Source organism: Rhinoderma darwinii, chromosome 9 (assembly GCF_050947455.1).
Source record: "Rhinoderma darwinii isolate aRhiDar2 chromosome 9, aRhiDar2.hap1, whole genome shotgun sequence".
NCBI lineage: Eukaryota > Metazoa > Chordata > Amphibia > Anura > Rhinodermatidae > Rhinoderma > Rhinoderma darwinii.
In genome coordinates, this window is record NC_134695.1 from 31,722,078 (window position 1) to 31,738,122 (window position 16,045).

At 41.4% G+C, this 16,045-nt stretch overlaps 1 protein-coding gene across 2 annotated transcripts in view; it reads right to left on the reverse strand.

The window, feature by feature from the left end:
- The window catches only part of VRK3 (VRK serine/threonine kinase 3), a 109,071-nt gene that overhangs the window by 23,053 nt on the left and 69,973 nt on the right, over positions 1-16,045 (reverse strand). For both annotated transcript variants that reach the window (XM_075837479.1, XM_075837478.1), the window contains 2 exons: positions 13,926-14,015; positions 5,925-6,057 (listed from right to left, as the gene is read on the reverse strand). In XM_075837479.1, the coding sequence (XP_075693594.1) occupies positions 5,925-6,057; positions 13,926-14,015 (223 nt within the window). The remainder of the gene's footprint in view (positions 1-5,924; positions 6,058-13,925; positions 14,016-16,045) is intronic.

Sequence of the window (16,045 nt, forward strand, 5' to 3'; positions counted from 1 at the left end):
ATCCTCGTACAATGACAAGTTATACAACTTTCTGATATACTTCATGTTTCAATTCCTCACCGTTTTTAAGATATGAGTTTGCTGGGAGAACACGGTTGCTTGAATTCAGAGGCTGCAAACCTTTACATACCTAGTCCTGCTCTCAGCTTAGTAGATAATCTAAGCAATGCTCTGTGAGCTAAAGAGTCTGGACTGCAGAATTATACATTGTAGCAAACTATCCGTGAGATACGTGTAGCTGCTGCTGATTTATTTAGGTTGGCCTGATGAAGATGCTGTTACAGCGCCGAAACGCATAGTCATAATGAAGATACTATGTATGCACATTATTACAATTTGACAGTTTTCTGGTGTCAGCAGTGCTTTTTATGGTTCATCTTTTTTTGCCTCCCAAAAATTTCCTATGAATATTGTGGTAACCTTTGTTTTCTCCGGTTTGGACTGAGCTGCAGCTGTACTATATTATTAGAACGAAAATAGGAGGGTTCCTCCAGCTCACCTTGTCACAGGTATGGTAGTTAGCGCACGGGTCCTCGTGTCGGCACACGGCTTTGCATAGACAGAGGAAGTAGGAGTAAATGGATCCAGCGCTGGATATAGTGCAACTGTTAAAACAGGAAACTTCTTCCAAGATTTATTGTAGACCATTAAAAACAGTGAAAAAAAGAGATAAATGGGTTTGTCCAGAGTAAAATGAAAGATTTAGCAGTATAGGCGGTGCCTACGCATTTCAGATGCTCCCTGCGTCCTTAATCATGGCTTGTTGTGTTTCCAACTGACAGTCTAGGTCTACAATAAATCTTGGAAGAAGTTTCCTGTTTTAACAGTTGCACTATATCCAGCGCTGGATCCATTTACTCGTACTATATTATTACCTTCTGCCTACACCAAAGAAGTGCATGAGGTTGCACAACTGTTTTAGTTGAGCATATTTGCCACTACCTCTTATTTTCATCTCATTGTTTTGGTGACCTGCATCATGTGGCGCCGTGTTATTTTCTTCCCTCTAGTTATTACCTTCATGGTCCAGCAGCAGTGGCCGCCCTTGTATGTATTTATTCTACAAGAAGTTGGCCGGGTTATGGAGCGCGCATGCTAAAGCATATGCAGTAGCTGTCAGGTCACCTCTCTGCAGCCCTATTAAATCTATCGGATAGCTCCAGGCATGTACAGAAGCCCTGAAGCCATTCTAGAGAAATGCACTCAGCACGTAGCTGCCCAGCCCTTATCAGGGCTTTCACAGAGTGATTTTACAGTGCAAGGGTGCGCACATACAGATGACAAGAACAAGTTAAGTGACAGGGGAAGCGTACTGCCCACTTATGCTTTGAATCGAGGGAACGCATAGTCGGAAAAAAACTAACACAGAAATGGCATAAATCCTGGTAAAAAAATTACTTTGACCACATCAAAAAGCTTCATTTACATATAGGATTGCAAGCTGGGCAAAAAAAATTTAAAGGTACGGGATGAGAATAAACCTTTAAAGGGTTTTTTCCAGCCAATAAAAATTGATGGCCTATCCTCAGGATAGGTCAATAGCTGATGGGTCGGGGTCCGACTCCCAGGACCCCAGACAATCAGATGTTTTGAAGGGGCTGCAGCGCTCGTACGAGCGCTGCTTTCCCTTCATTCTGTTCACTTGCTCACACTGTGAATCGCCGACACAGCAGCAGCAGCGGTTTACAGTATTACAACCTTCTCTCATTGAAGGGAATGGGAGAAAGCTGTAATACTGTGAACCGCCGTGACAACGATTCACAGTGTGAGCAAGTAAGGGAAATTAAGGGGAAGCATCGTTCGTGCGAGAGCTGTACGCCCTCAAAATAGCTGATCGGTGGGGTTCCCAGGACTCTGACTGCGACCCATCAGCTATTGATGGCCTATCCGGAGTATAGGCCATCAATTTTTATTGGTTGGAAAACCCCTTTAAAGAGGCTCTGTCACCAGATTCTCAAATCCCTATCTCCTATTGCATGTGATCGGCGTTGCAATGTAGATAACATTAACGTTTGTTTTTTTTTTTTTAAACGTTCATTTTTGGCCAAGTTATGAGCTATTTTATATATATGCAAATGAGCTTTGAAATGGAAAACTGGGCGTGTTTTTATTCGTATGTCCAACTGGGCGTGTATTGTGTTTTTAACTGGGCGTGTTTACTTGTTTTACTAACTGGGCGTTGTGGAGAGAAGTGTATGATGCTGACGAATCAGTGACCAATCAGCATCATGCACTCCTCTCCATTCATTTACACAGCAGCATCGTTCTTACTAGAACGATGTGCATCCACATACACAAGTGTCCTGATAATTAATACACATGACCTCCAGCATGGACGTCATGTGTACTCAGAATTCTGACACTTCTGAATCCTGTGAGATTTCCAGCAAGGGAAACGAAATCTCGTTTACCTCGTAATCTCGTGAGATTACGCGTGGCTTGCTGAAATCTCACAGAAAAGATTCAGAAGTGTCAGAATTCTGAGTACACATGACGTCCAGGCTGGAGGTCATGTGTATTCATTATCAGGACACTTGATTAACGTTAATGTCTGTGTATGTGGCTGCACATCGTGTTCTAGTAAGAACGCTATGCTGCTTGTAAATGAATGGAGATGAGTGTATGATGCAGACTGGTCACGGATTGGTCAGCGTCATACACATAAACACGCCCAGTTAAAAACACAATACACGCCCAGTTGGACATACGAATAAAAACACACCCAGTTGTCTATTTCAAAGCTCATTTGCATATATATATATATATATATATATATATATATATATATAAATAAAATAGCTCATAACTTGGCCAAAAATGAACGTTTTTCAAAAAAACAAAAACGTTACTGTTATCTACATTGCAGCGCCGATCACATGCAATAGGAGATAGAGATTTTAGAATCTGGTGACAGAGCCTCTTTAAGTGTGAAAATGGCCTTCAAACTTGAAAATAGTTCTAAAGTCATGCAACTGTGCAATTTTTCTTATCAAAAATTCATGCAAGCTCTGTAATGTAAAACCAGCCTTGTTCCCATAGCATACAATGCAACTTTGATTTTTGCCGAGCAGTTTAAGAAATGAAAGCGGAGCTCTGTTAATATGAGCAATAAGCCCAGTCTTTCTATTACAGTCTTAATGCATAGGTCCCAATGTGTTACAGTGAAGGAAATAAGTATTTGATCCCTTGCCGATTTTGTAAGTTTGCCCACTGTCAAAGACATGAACAGTCTAGAATTTTTAGGCTAGGTTAATTTTACCAGTGAGAGATAGATTATATAAAAAAAAAAAAAAAGAGAAAATCAGTCAAAATTATATATATTTATTTGCATTGTGCACAGAGAAATAAGTATTTGATCCCTTTGGCAAACAAGACTTAATATTTGGTGGCAAAACCCTTGTTGGCAAGCACAGCAGTCAGGCGTTTTTAGTAGTTGATGATGAGGTTTGCACACATGTTAGATGGAATTTTGGCCCACTCCTCTTTGCAGATCATCTGTAAATCATTAAGATTTCGAGGCAGTCGCTTGGCAACTCGGATCTTCAGCTCCCTCCATAAGTTTTCGATGGGATTAAGGTCTGGAGACTGGCTAGGCCACTCCATGACCTTAATGTGCTTCTTTTTGAGCCACTCCTTTGTTGCCTTGGCTGTATGTTTCGGGTCATTGTCGTGCTGGAAGACCCAGCCACGAGCCATTTTTAATGTCCTGGTGGAGGGAAGGAGGTTGTCACTCAGGATTTGACGGTACATGGCTCCATCCAGTCTCCCATTGATGCGGTGAAGTAGTCCTGTGCCCTTAGCAGAGAAAAACCCCCAAAACATAATGTTTCCACCTCCATGCTCGACAGTGGGGACGGTGTTCTTTGGGTCATAGGCAGCATTTCTCTTCCTCCAAACACGGCGAGTTGAGTTAATGCCAAAGAGCTCAATTTTAGTCTCATCTGACCACAGCACATTCTCCCAATCACTCTCAGAATCATCCAGATGTTCATTTGCAAACTTCAGACGGGCCTGTACATGTGCCTTCTTGAGCAGGGGGACCTTGCGGGCACTGCAGGATTTTAATCCATTACGGCGTAATGTGTTACCAATGGTTTTCTTGGTGACTGTGGTCCCAGCTGCTTTGAGATCATTAACAAGTTCCCCCCGTGTAGTTTTCGGCTGAGCTCTCACCTTCCTCAGGATCAAGGATACCCCAACGAGGTGAGATTTTGCATGGAGCCCCAGATCGATGTCGATTGACAGTCATTTTGTATGTCTTCCATTTTCTTACTATTGCACCAACAGTTGTCTCCTTCTCACCCAGCGTCTTACTTATGGTTTTGTAGCCCATTCCAGCCTTGTACAGGTCTATGATCTTGTCCCTGACATCCTTAGAAAGCTCTTTGGTCTTGCCCATGTTGTAGAGGTTAGAGTCAGACTGATTAATTGAGTCTGTGGACAGGAGTCTTTTATACAGGTGACCATGTAAGACAGCTGTCTTTAATGCAGGCACCAAGTTGATTTGGAGCGTGTAACTGGTCTGGAGGAGGCTGAACTCTTAATGGTTGGTAGGGGATCAAATACTTATTTCTCTGTGCACAATGCAAATAAATATATATAATTTTGACTATGTGATTTTCTTTTTTTTTTTTTTTTTATATATAATCTATCTCTCACTGGTAAAATTAACCTAGCCTAAAAATTCTAGACTGTTCATGACTTTGACAGTGGGCAAACTTACAAAATCAGCAAGGGATCAAATACTTATTTCCTCCACTGTATTTGTTGCCACAGGTTCCACTACTAAAATACTGACTTTAAGTCAGTGGATCAGCGGAGTGAAATCACTCCCACACTCCATCTGCACGTGCTTGCAGGTGAGAAAAGGGATTAGCAGGATTAATTTAAATACCACATCATGTCATGCTGTTCAGGCATGAGTGAGACCGAATTTATATGGCCTTGCGGCTGTGCACAGGAGCTGCGTATTTAGAGCGGACAACGCTATCAAATCCCACAAGGACAAACTTTTTCTGGGAGGGATGGGGTCGTTTGAACAGAGCTTTATATCAATTTCTATCACAGCAGATATGCGTTTCACATTCCCATTTTCTGTGATTACACGGTCTATGCCTTACTCCTACTATTACAAACACAACTCATTTTTAAAGATGGCTTAAACATGTATGTGCTAATATTATAACCAGTAACTTTCTAATGTTACTCACTTGGAGACTAAATTATTTTTATAGTTTGTTGTAACTGTATTCCGATAAAAGATTTTAAAAGAAAAAAAGACAAATGTCCATTAATCAATATGAATGGTAAAGGCATGTCACGGAAGCTTATTGATAGGTCATGATCATTTTTGTGATATAGAACGCTGAATATAAAAAGGTTGTACAGCAAAGAACTGTAAAATATCTAAAAACGCAGCGCAATCCCAAAAAGTTGCTCAAACTTTATTAGACAAATACAAAATAAAGGATTGGCGCAGTCAAGCATGGCTTCGTGTAAGCAAATGAATAATTCAAAATAAAAAGTTCACAAGATATTATTGTTCTGTCACTTTCTTCGTAACTTGAGGTATGCACATTGTGTTTTAAAGATGCAGGTTGCTAATAGATACTTTACCGGAAATACCCGCCCTTACCTACAGAGATTCCTAAATAGGAAAGACTAAGACAAAAGGACTCCTAAAGTTGAGGACTGCGATAGTTGGCTTTTCCAAGCGCAAGAGTTTATTATACTCCCAGGATTTTCAAAATGTAAAATTTCTGATTAAGTATCCATTAGCAACCTGTGTCTATGAAACGCAAAGTCAAGTCATGAACACTTTAGTATCTTGTAGACTTCTCCTTTTGGATTTTCCGTTTGCTCAAACTAAGCAATCCCTGACTACACAGAAATGCTACATGCATGCAAAGATCAAGAATATATACCAGTGCCTTTGTGAACATCCAGGCTAATGAACTCAGCTGTGCCTTCATGGGGTGTTTTGGTGTCAACACTGTATGTCACATGCTTTCCACCAGGACAATAGCGAAATGCATTATAATATCCAGCAAGATAGACCTAGGACAGAATAAACCATTTACAGTTTCAGTATTTTGTTTGCATAGCATAGAAGTTTCCTTTCAAATCATGAACCGATATAATCTCGTTACTTGTATTTCATAAACCCAAGTGAACCTTCACTTTGTCAACTCAACGTCATAGATAGGTTATTGGCTTCTTGTACAAAACTAGAGCCAGAGCCTCGTCTGCTAAATGTAATGGTAATATTAGTATTTTTATAGTGTTTTTTTGTTCAGTAACAGTATGGTGGTAATATTTGGCCCTGATATAGTGGTATTATTTGGCGATTCTATTGTTAAGAAGTATACTATAATACATAGATTGGTGCATTTGATCGTTATAAAGATATCAAGATAGAATAAGGATAATTGTTTATCTTGTATTATTAATAAGTGTTACAGATTTTGTTAGGAGGATCTGTGTAAAGGTACAGAACATAGGCATTATATTGTAATATGTGGGTATAAATAATGTATTTTTAAGGTTCTTACGGTTTCAGTGTTTTTATAACTTTACATCATATTAGAAAAATTTAATTGGTTTAATATATTTGCTATATATTTGTTTTTATCTTATTGATCTCCTATTGGATCATTTATTTAACACAAGTGGCTTTTTTTTATTGTATCAGTATGCCCAGTGTGTGTCACATGAAATTGATTTGTTCTAAAGGGCATTGTAATTTTACCTCTAGTGAGTATAATAAAATTGTTTTATCTTCGTAAAGTCATGGCCCTTTATCAATCCCCATCTGTCCAATTGAAAATAAACGGCTCCCTCTCTGTGCCATTTGCTATTCATAATGGCACCAGGCAGGGCTGCCCTTTATCCCCTTTCTTGTATGTCCTCGTTATGGAGTATCTCATGGCCTCCATTCGGCGGAGCAGCTTGGATATTAAGGGTATTCTCATAGGCGGGACAGAATATAAGTGCTCTGCGTTTGCTGATGACCTATTGGTTTATCTCACGAACCCGCATAGATCTCTTCACTCGTTGCTGTCCGAGCTGTCACGTTTTGGAACATGGTCCAATTTTAAGATTTACTTCTTCAAGTCTGAGGCTTTGAATGTATCCCTCCCATCCGCGACACTATCACTCCTCAAAAGTAATTTCCCCTTCTCCTGGCCTGTAAAGGGTATAACATATTTGGGTGCACGTATAAACTGATCACTCACAACTGTTTGCCAATAACTTCGCCCCTTTACTAGCCAAATTTCGCACAGATCTCGCCTCTAGGCATAATAGGGAATTCTCCTGGTTTGGCCGTATTAACATTATTAAAATGTCACTCCTCCCCAGGTTGCTGTACCTCCTGCAGACGACCCCCATCTCCATCCCATCCTCTTATTGGCTACGTATCCAACAATGTTTTGGGTCCTTCATATGGCCAACGGGTCATCCCCCTCAGAGTAGGACAATACTTACTCGCTCCAGGGACGTGGGTGGGGTTGGTCTGCCGGACTGTCGGCTTTAGTATCTGGCGTCGACTCATGCTTGTGTCCTTGACGTCTTTCATAATCATGATTCTAAACTTTGGGTTCGTCTAGCCCAACAACTCTATTCCCAGGCAGGGTACGAGTGCAGACAGACTCCCGCCTCCTCTGTTGTTCTCCATATCCTCTTGGCACTGCGGTCCTCTGGGGTGGGGGGGCTCACTGGTTGACCCACTGGGTCCACTGACCCCTATTACTGACAACCCTGCCTTTCCTGCTGGGGAGGCGCATCTTTCCTTCCTGGGTAGGTCTCCCGCCAATCCAATATACTTCACTCTGTTCCTGTCCGATTCCTCTCTACTCCCCTTAGCCACTATTTACCCAGCTGATACTCCTTCACCACGTCACATATTCGAATACGCCCAGTTAAAACATTTCTATAGGGTTATTAAGCGACAGGCTCACCTTCACCGGCCGCTTACCGACTTCGAGCGCTTATGTGTCTCCCCCTTTCTCCTGCACACGTCATTTCCATGCTCTAAAATTCTCCTCTCCCAGCGATCCACTCATCTCCCATCCTTCTGCAGGGCTTGGGAGATAGAATTGAATGCAACATTCTCCGACGCACAATGGAGACAATGTTTTTCCCTGTCCCAGAAAGCATTGATAGCCATACGAGCTCAGGAAACTAGCTATAAAATTATTTCTAGGTGGTATCGGGTGCCCACTGCCCTGCATAAATGGTACCCGTCTGTGCCTGACACATGCTGGCGCTGTGGGGCGACAGGGGGAAACATGTCTCATATTTGGTGGAGTTGTCCCTCCTTACGGAGTTTCTGGGAGGCGGTTTTCCAAATTATATTAGATGTCACTGGGGTCTCGGTCCCTGGCTCACCCGAGGCGGCCCTTCTCTTCATGTTCCCTATGCCATTACCCATTTACAAACGCTCTCTACTTAGACACCTCCTCCAAGCTGCCAAATCAGTTATTCCCCGTAGGAAGAGAACGGCGGTCCCTCCACTGCTGGATGAGTGGTTCTAGGAGGTTGCCTTACTGCAGCGAATTGCGCACCTTCTGGCTCATTCTGCGGCTGCTTCTACCAGATACAAGGACACTTGGTCTCCATGGCTTATGTTCCTTTCTTCCTTCGCCTACTGGACTGCGGTGACTTGAGATATACTGCATATCCTCTCCCATGGGACTTGCTCGGGGCAGGGACTACATACAGATGTGTGGGGGTTTGCTTGCTCCAATCTGGTCTTTGCAAGGTGCATAGCTGCTTCTTATTTACTCATGATAATCTGGAACCGGAGTCCAGGTTCACCATGAACCCCGCCCCCTCCCTCTTGTCTCTTCTTTGCCCTTGTTTGTTTCCCATACTATCTTCTCCTTCCCTTCTTGTGTCTGTCTTACGTGGTCATCGGCTTCCTGTGATTGCGCTGACTCACTATTGCCTATGCATTTTAGGATGTATGAGAAGCTGAACTGTTGTATTTTCTTTCTTAAAGAGGCTCTGTCACCAGATTTTGCAATCCCTATCTGCTATTGCAGCAGATCGGCGCTGCAATGTAGATTACAGTAACGTTTTTATTTTTCAAAAACGAGCATTTTTGGCCAAGTTATGACCATTTTTGTATTTATGCAAATGAGGCTTGCAAAAGTCCAAGTGTGCGTGTTTAAAGTAAAAGTCCAAGTGGGCGTGTATTATGTGCGTACATCGGGGCGTTTTTACTACTTTTACTAGCTGGGCGTTCTGACGAGAAGTATCATCCACTTCTCTTCAGAACGCCCAGCTTCTGGCAATGCAAACACAGCCGTGTTCTCGAGAGATCACGCTGTGTCGTCACTCACAGGTCCTGCATCGTGTCGGACGAGCGAGGACACATCGGCACCAGAGGCTACAGTTGATTCTACAGCAGCATCGGCGTTTGCAGGTAAGTCGATGTAGCTACTTACCTGCAAACGCTGATGCTGCTGCAGAATCAACTGTAGCCTCTGGTGCCGATGTGTCCGACACGATGCAGGACCTGGGGCAGGAAGTGAGTGACGTCACAGCGTGATCTCTCGAGAACACGGCTGTGTCTGCACTGCCAGAAGCTGGGCGTTCTGAAGAGAAGTGGATGATACTTCTCGTCAGAACGCCCAGCTAGTAAAAGTAGTAAAAACGCCCCGATGTACGCACATAATACACGCCCAGTTGGACTTTTGCAAGCCTCATTTGCATAAATACAAAAATGGTCATAACTTGGCCAAAAATGCTAGTTTTTTAAAAATAAAAACGTTACTGTAATCTACATTGCAGCGCCTATCTGTTGCAATAGCAGATAGGGGTTGCAAAATCTGGTGACAGAGCCTCTTTAAAGAGGCTCTGTCACCACATTATAAGTGCCCTACATAATGTGATCGGCGCTGTAATGTAGATTACAGCAGTTTTTTATTTAGAAAAAAACTATCAATTTTGACCAAGTTATGACCTATTTTAGATTTATGCTAATGGCTTTCTTAATGCCCAACTGGGCATTTTTTAGCTTTTTACCAACTGGGCCCTGTGAAGAGAAGTGTATGACGCTGACCAATCAGCGTCACACACTTCTCATTGTTCCAGCCCATTGTTACAGCGCGATTGTGCAGTGAAAGAAACTGGGCTAGAACAATGATTGGTCAGCGTCATACACTTCTCTTCACAACGCCCAGTTGGTAAAAAGTAAAAACACGCCTAGTTGTCTATTACAACTCCCACTTGGTCAAAAGCTAAAATGCGCCCAGTTGGGCATTAGGAAAGTCATTAGCATAAATTTAAAATAGGTCATAACATGGTCAAAATTTATCATTTTTCTAAATAAAAAACACTGCTGTAATCTACATTACAGCACCGATCACATTATGTGGAAGATAGGGCACTTATAATGTGGTGACTGAGCCTCTTTAAGCAATGCTCCTATCTCATATGCTTCCTAAAGGCTATGTTCACACGGGGTATTTTGCAGGAGAAATATCTGCCTCAAAATTCCGTTTGGAAGTTTGAGGCAGATATTCCTCTCCCTGCACGCCGATTTTCTGGGAGTTTTTCGCGCCGTTTTTCGCCCGCGGCCATTGAGCGCCGCGGGCATAAAACAGCGCGAAATACGCTTTCTCTGCCTCCCATTGAAGTCAATGGGAGGTCAGAGGCGGAAGCGCCCCGAAGATAGGGCATGTCGCTTCTTTTTCCCACGAGGCAGTTTTACTGCTCGCGGGAAAAAGACGCCGACGCCTCCCGTTCTTGCCGAGTTTTGCAACGCTGTTTCCGCGTCAAAAAACTCGGCAAAATACCCTGTGTGAACATAGCCTTAGACTGCTGTAGTATTTTGCGCTTTCAATGGGATGTGATGTTCACCCTCATGTTTGGTCTGTGCCCTCATTTGTCATGTTCTCTCTATTGTGGGGACACATTTTCCCTAACTGTGTTTGTACCGGTTTGTATTAAAACCAATAAAAAACTTTGAATATAAAAAAAATGGTTTTATCTTAAACGAACAACTAGCTGTGCTGCACTATGTGGAGTTAATGCTAAACGTGTGTGATTTGGGTATATACACCAGAAACTCCACAAGAGAGGTTTCTCCCATGTGGAAATACGGCCCCAGAATCACCAGGAATATCATCAACTTATTTGCACTACAGAACCTATAGCCTATTATATGGTGCTGGGGGAAAGGTATTCCTCTGAAGAGTTACGTAGACTGTCTATATGTGACTGTTTTGAGCGGTAAAATTAATCTATTTTATATTTCTTCTTAAAGACTATATATACCTTTAAATGCAATTTTTTTTCTTTTCAATAAATAAATGTTCTAGTTCGAAACAACTTTTATTAAAAATGTTTTTTTTTTTTTACTTTTTAAGATTCAGCTTCTTTATATCTTGTATACATAAATGCTGTATCTTGTTGTCAAAGCCGACTACGTCAGGTCAGCTAGACTGTCGGCTCGGCTGAAACCTGGACCTGCATGTCTCAGATCCAGCCAATAACGAACACATCTAAATTCATCAACAGAAATGCGTACGGGAAGTTATCAGCAGAGCAGTCAGTCCAGCTGACCTGGCGGAATTGGCTTTGATGGCAAGATACAGCTTCTATGTATACAGGATACATAGAAGCCATATCTTAAAAAGTAAAACATTTTTTAAATTAAGGTCAATTTAAAAATTGCTTTAAAGAGGCTCTGTCACCAGATTTTGCAACCCCTATCTGCTATTGCAGCAGATAGGCGCTGCAATGTAGATTACAGTAACGTTTTTATTTTAAAAAAACGAGCATTTTTGGCCAAGTTATGACCATTTTTGTAGTTATGTAAATGAGGCTTGCAAAAGTCCAAGTGGGTGTGTTTAAAAGTAAAAGTCCAAGTGGGTGTGTATTATGTGCGTACATCGGGGCGTTTTTAATACTTTCACTAGCTGGGCGCTCTGATGAGAAGTAACATCCTCTTCTCTTCAGAACGCCCAGCTTGTGACAGTGCAGATCTGTGACGTCACTCACAGGTCCTGCATCGTGACGGCACCAGAGGCTACAGTTGATTCTGCAGCAGCATCAGCGTTTGCAGGTAAGTCGATCTTACCTGCAAACGCTGGAGGGAGCATCATGGTTTGGGCCTGCTTAATTGGGCCTTGCAATAATTGAGGTAACAATGAATTAAAAGATGTATCAAAACATCTTACAGAAGAATATAAGGGATGTATCAAAACATCTTACAGAAGAATATAAGGGAGCAGTCCATGACCTCAAGTTAAATAAATATTTGGTGATGCAACAAGACAATGACTTAAAGAGGCTCTGTCACCACATTATAAGTGGCCTATCTTGTACATAATGTGACCGGCGCTGTAATGTAGATTGCAGCAGTGTTTTTTATTTAGAAAAACTATCATTTTTGACGGAGTTATGACCTAGGTAAGTTATGACCTATATTAGCTTTAACTCTCAGGACACTTGAGTAACGTTAATGTGTGAGTAAGTGACTGCACATAGTGATCTAGCTAGATCACTATGTGCTGTGTAAATGAATGGAGAGAGGTGTATGATGCAGAGTGGTAAGCGTCATACACTTCTCTCCACAACGCCCACTTTGACAAAAAGTAAAACACGCCCAGTTGTCCATTAAGAAAGTCATTAGCATAAAGCTAAAATAGGTCATAACTCCGCCCAAAATTATCGTTTTCCAAATAAAAAACACTGCTGTAATCTACATTACAGTACCGATCATATTATGTAGAACATAGGCCACTTATAATGTGGTGACAGAGCCTCTTTAAAACACACAAGTAAAATCAAGTAAAAAATGATTGAAAAAATAATAATTTGCGTTGTGGAATATCAAAAGTCAGAGTCCTGACTTTAACCCTATCAAGATACTGTGGTATGACCTGAAGAGGGCTGTGCACAATTAGCGTCTCAGAAATATTGATCAACTGAAACAGGTTTTCCAGGGAGTAATGGTTTAAAATTACTCCTCAACGGTGGGCAAAACTTCTTTGCAGCTACAGGAAATGTTTGGTGGAGGTGATTTACAGATTAAATTCAAGAGTTCCCTTACTTTTTCTTCCTGCATTGTGGATGTTTATTTAATGTACTCCGTAAATGACATGAGGAGTACAACTGTTTGTGTGTTATTAGTTTAGTTAGATCAGGAGGAACATTTTTCCTTTTTAGGGCAGATTGGTAAATACCTTATGGGTATTTTATTTTTTAAACCTTTCTCTGGATTAATATGGGTAAAACAAAGTTCTATAGTTTACCCATGTCCCTTACTTTCTCCCTTGTTTGAACTTGATCTATAAATCGCTTCATCCATACTAGGACTACTCAAAGTTCCGCTGTACATGTACAGTGGATTGCGTTAAGTCCCTAGAGGCAGTGCTGTATATATACATAGCATGACGCTAAGGTTTTAAATGGGTTGTCCCTTGACAACCCCCTTTTTACTTTTAGAACCTGTCACTCACACAGGTCTTACAATGAAAAACTGTGAGGGTCCATCCTCTGGCACCCCCACCGATGCGGAGAATGAGGAGCCCTTAGTCTCAGTTCTGGACAGGACAGCAGGATAAACATGCTCTGTCCCTCCACATAGACTTGAATCAAGCTGTAAGAAACACCCGAATGTGCGTGCTCGGCTATTGCAGGATATTTTTATTATACAGATTTTATCAAACAGAATTTTGGTGGCATATGCTCTTTAAACAAAAACAAAGTTGCCCTGAAACAGGCCATGACTATACAGTGTTTGACACATTCCAACATCAAAATGTTTTTGTTTTTTTCCCTAGTATTTTTGGCATTCGACGTTGGGTAGCATTTTACAGTGTGAAGTGTCTTATAATTAAAAAATAAATAAAAATAATTGTATTTTAGTGTCGGATTAAATAAGCTCAATAAATTAGAATGTGGTTTCTTACCTCATTAGAATCAGAGTTTACATATATATTTTCAGCTGTAATATCACCATGGACATATTCATTTTCATGAATATATTCCAGTACATCAATCTGCAGAAATAAAAATGAATGTAGAATTTATTGATTTTTCAACTATAGTATACAAGTTTTTTCAGATAAAAAATACTAAAATGATGCGTATAGTATAAAATAATAAGTGTATAGAAGACAGCAATATAAAAAATAAAATAAAATGGAAAACCAAGGATACCTAATGGACCCATCAGAAGACAGTGGGATCCATCATTATCCTTAAAAATAGATCCACTAAGGCTTTTATGGCTCTGTTAATAACAGAAGCCATGATGCTGATGTGAATAGAACTTAAAGTGTTATTCCCACAATAAAGATCATGTCTAATATACAGCACATACAAAATTAATAACATATGTAAATGTAACTCAATTAAGCAAATTTCTTCTGTCATAATAAATCTTATCTCCGAAGTGCCCCAAATCTTACCAATATTTGCATATAGTTGCCACGGGTTACATCCTGCTGTAGTTACTATTTAACGGGACGAGCATGCACAGATTTGGCTCTGTTCATTTTTTTGGGGCACTGCAGCTTTACAATACCCTGCATGCACAGTAGTCTTCAGCGCCGACAGCTCTGATGCCCTGAGGATGTGCCATACTGTTTTTGTTTCTTACTCTTCTACCACTCATTTGAGTCAGTGACACTGTGAGATCAGCGGAGAACATGCAGGCAGCGCACAGGGGTGTGCTTGGGGAGCTTTAGAAGGCAAGGAACCCCTGGGAAACTTAGTATTTAGAAGGGAAACCCCGGTCACTTGTGATAGGACCAGGACCACCCACTTTTCCCTCTGAACGCCACTAAGTGAATAAAGAAACGGGGACCGGACTGGGAGTAAACAAAAAGCATGTAAGCGCTTAATGTGATTTATTGATATGTATCAATGTTTTACTTAGGTAAATGGGGTTTGGAAAAAAAAAGTTCTATTGTTGGAAAACCCCTTCGAAGTCTGACAGCTTTCAGATAATAGCTATTTCTGCCAAATCCACTATAAAAACGCATGCTCGTATTATATAGACACCAATATGAACTGGAAGGAAAAGTATGACATGGTTGGCATAACCGATGTGGGTTCATATCTATGACTGGATTGGTTAAAGATTGTTCAGAAAAGATCATAAAAACCATGGAGGGGTCTGCCTTGACGTAAAGTCCTGTCTTTAGCCCATACTAAGAGAAATTATGTGAGGGAAACGATCATGTGGAGTCTCTATGGATACAAATGCATGGAGGGAAAAACAATAATAAAATACTGTTAGTAGTTTGAAATAAGCCACCAAATATAACAGAATCCATAGAAAATCTTCTGCGAAGACAAGTAAATAAGGCCGCAAATCACAATGAAGTAGTTATTATAGGCGACTTAAAAACACAATATACTGCAATACATTTAATATTGCAGTATATTGTGCAAGCGATCCAATGATCGCTGGTTCAAGTCCACTAGGGGGAATGAAGAAAAAAAGTAAAACACGAGGCATGGCTTGCTAATGGCATGGTGAGCAGCATCCTGGAGTAGCTCCTGTGCACCCACAGCATTTTGTGAGATATACTTACCTTTCTTGGGCAGTAACTAGTAGCATGAATCACAGATCCAGAGATAACCAACAGACAGGTGTTCTGGATACTGAATCCGGCAGAATCCAAAGATTTTCTGCTCTTGCCCTGGCATCTCAAACTGCGGCCTTGGAGTCTAGAGAAAGCAGAGACCGCCGGCCACTTCTTGATGAGCCAGATGTCCGTGGCTTCGTCCCCAGAAGACAACCAGGTAAGGAGTGAATCCCCACCATCTGATACTCCTAGTGCAGACCAGGATTGGGACTGGAAAGCGCATATACGCGCTATGCCGACATAGCTGGAGGTAGAGGAATATATGTTTCGCCTACAGGCCCGCCATAAACAAGAGATGTATTCCATCTGTACAGAGGTGCAGCATGTGGCGCATAGGATGGTGGATGCAGAGAAGGTACAAGAGGAGATATTCTCTCAGCTTGCTGACCAGAGATGTCATACAGGAGTATTCTACGCAAATAGCAGACATTCTG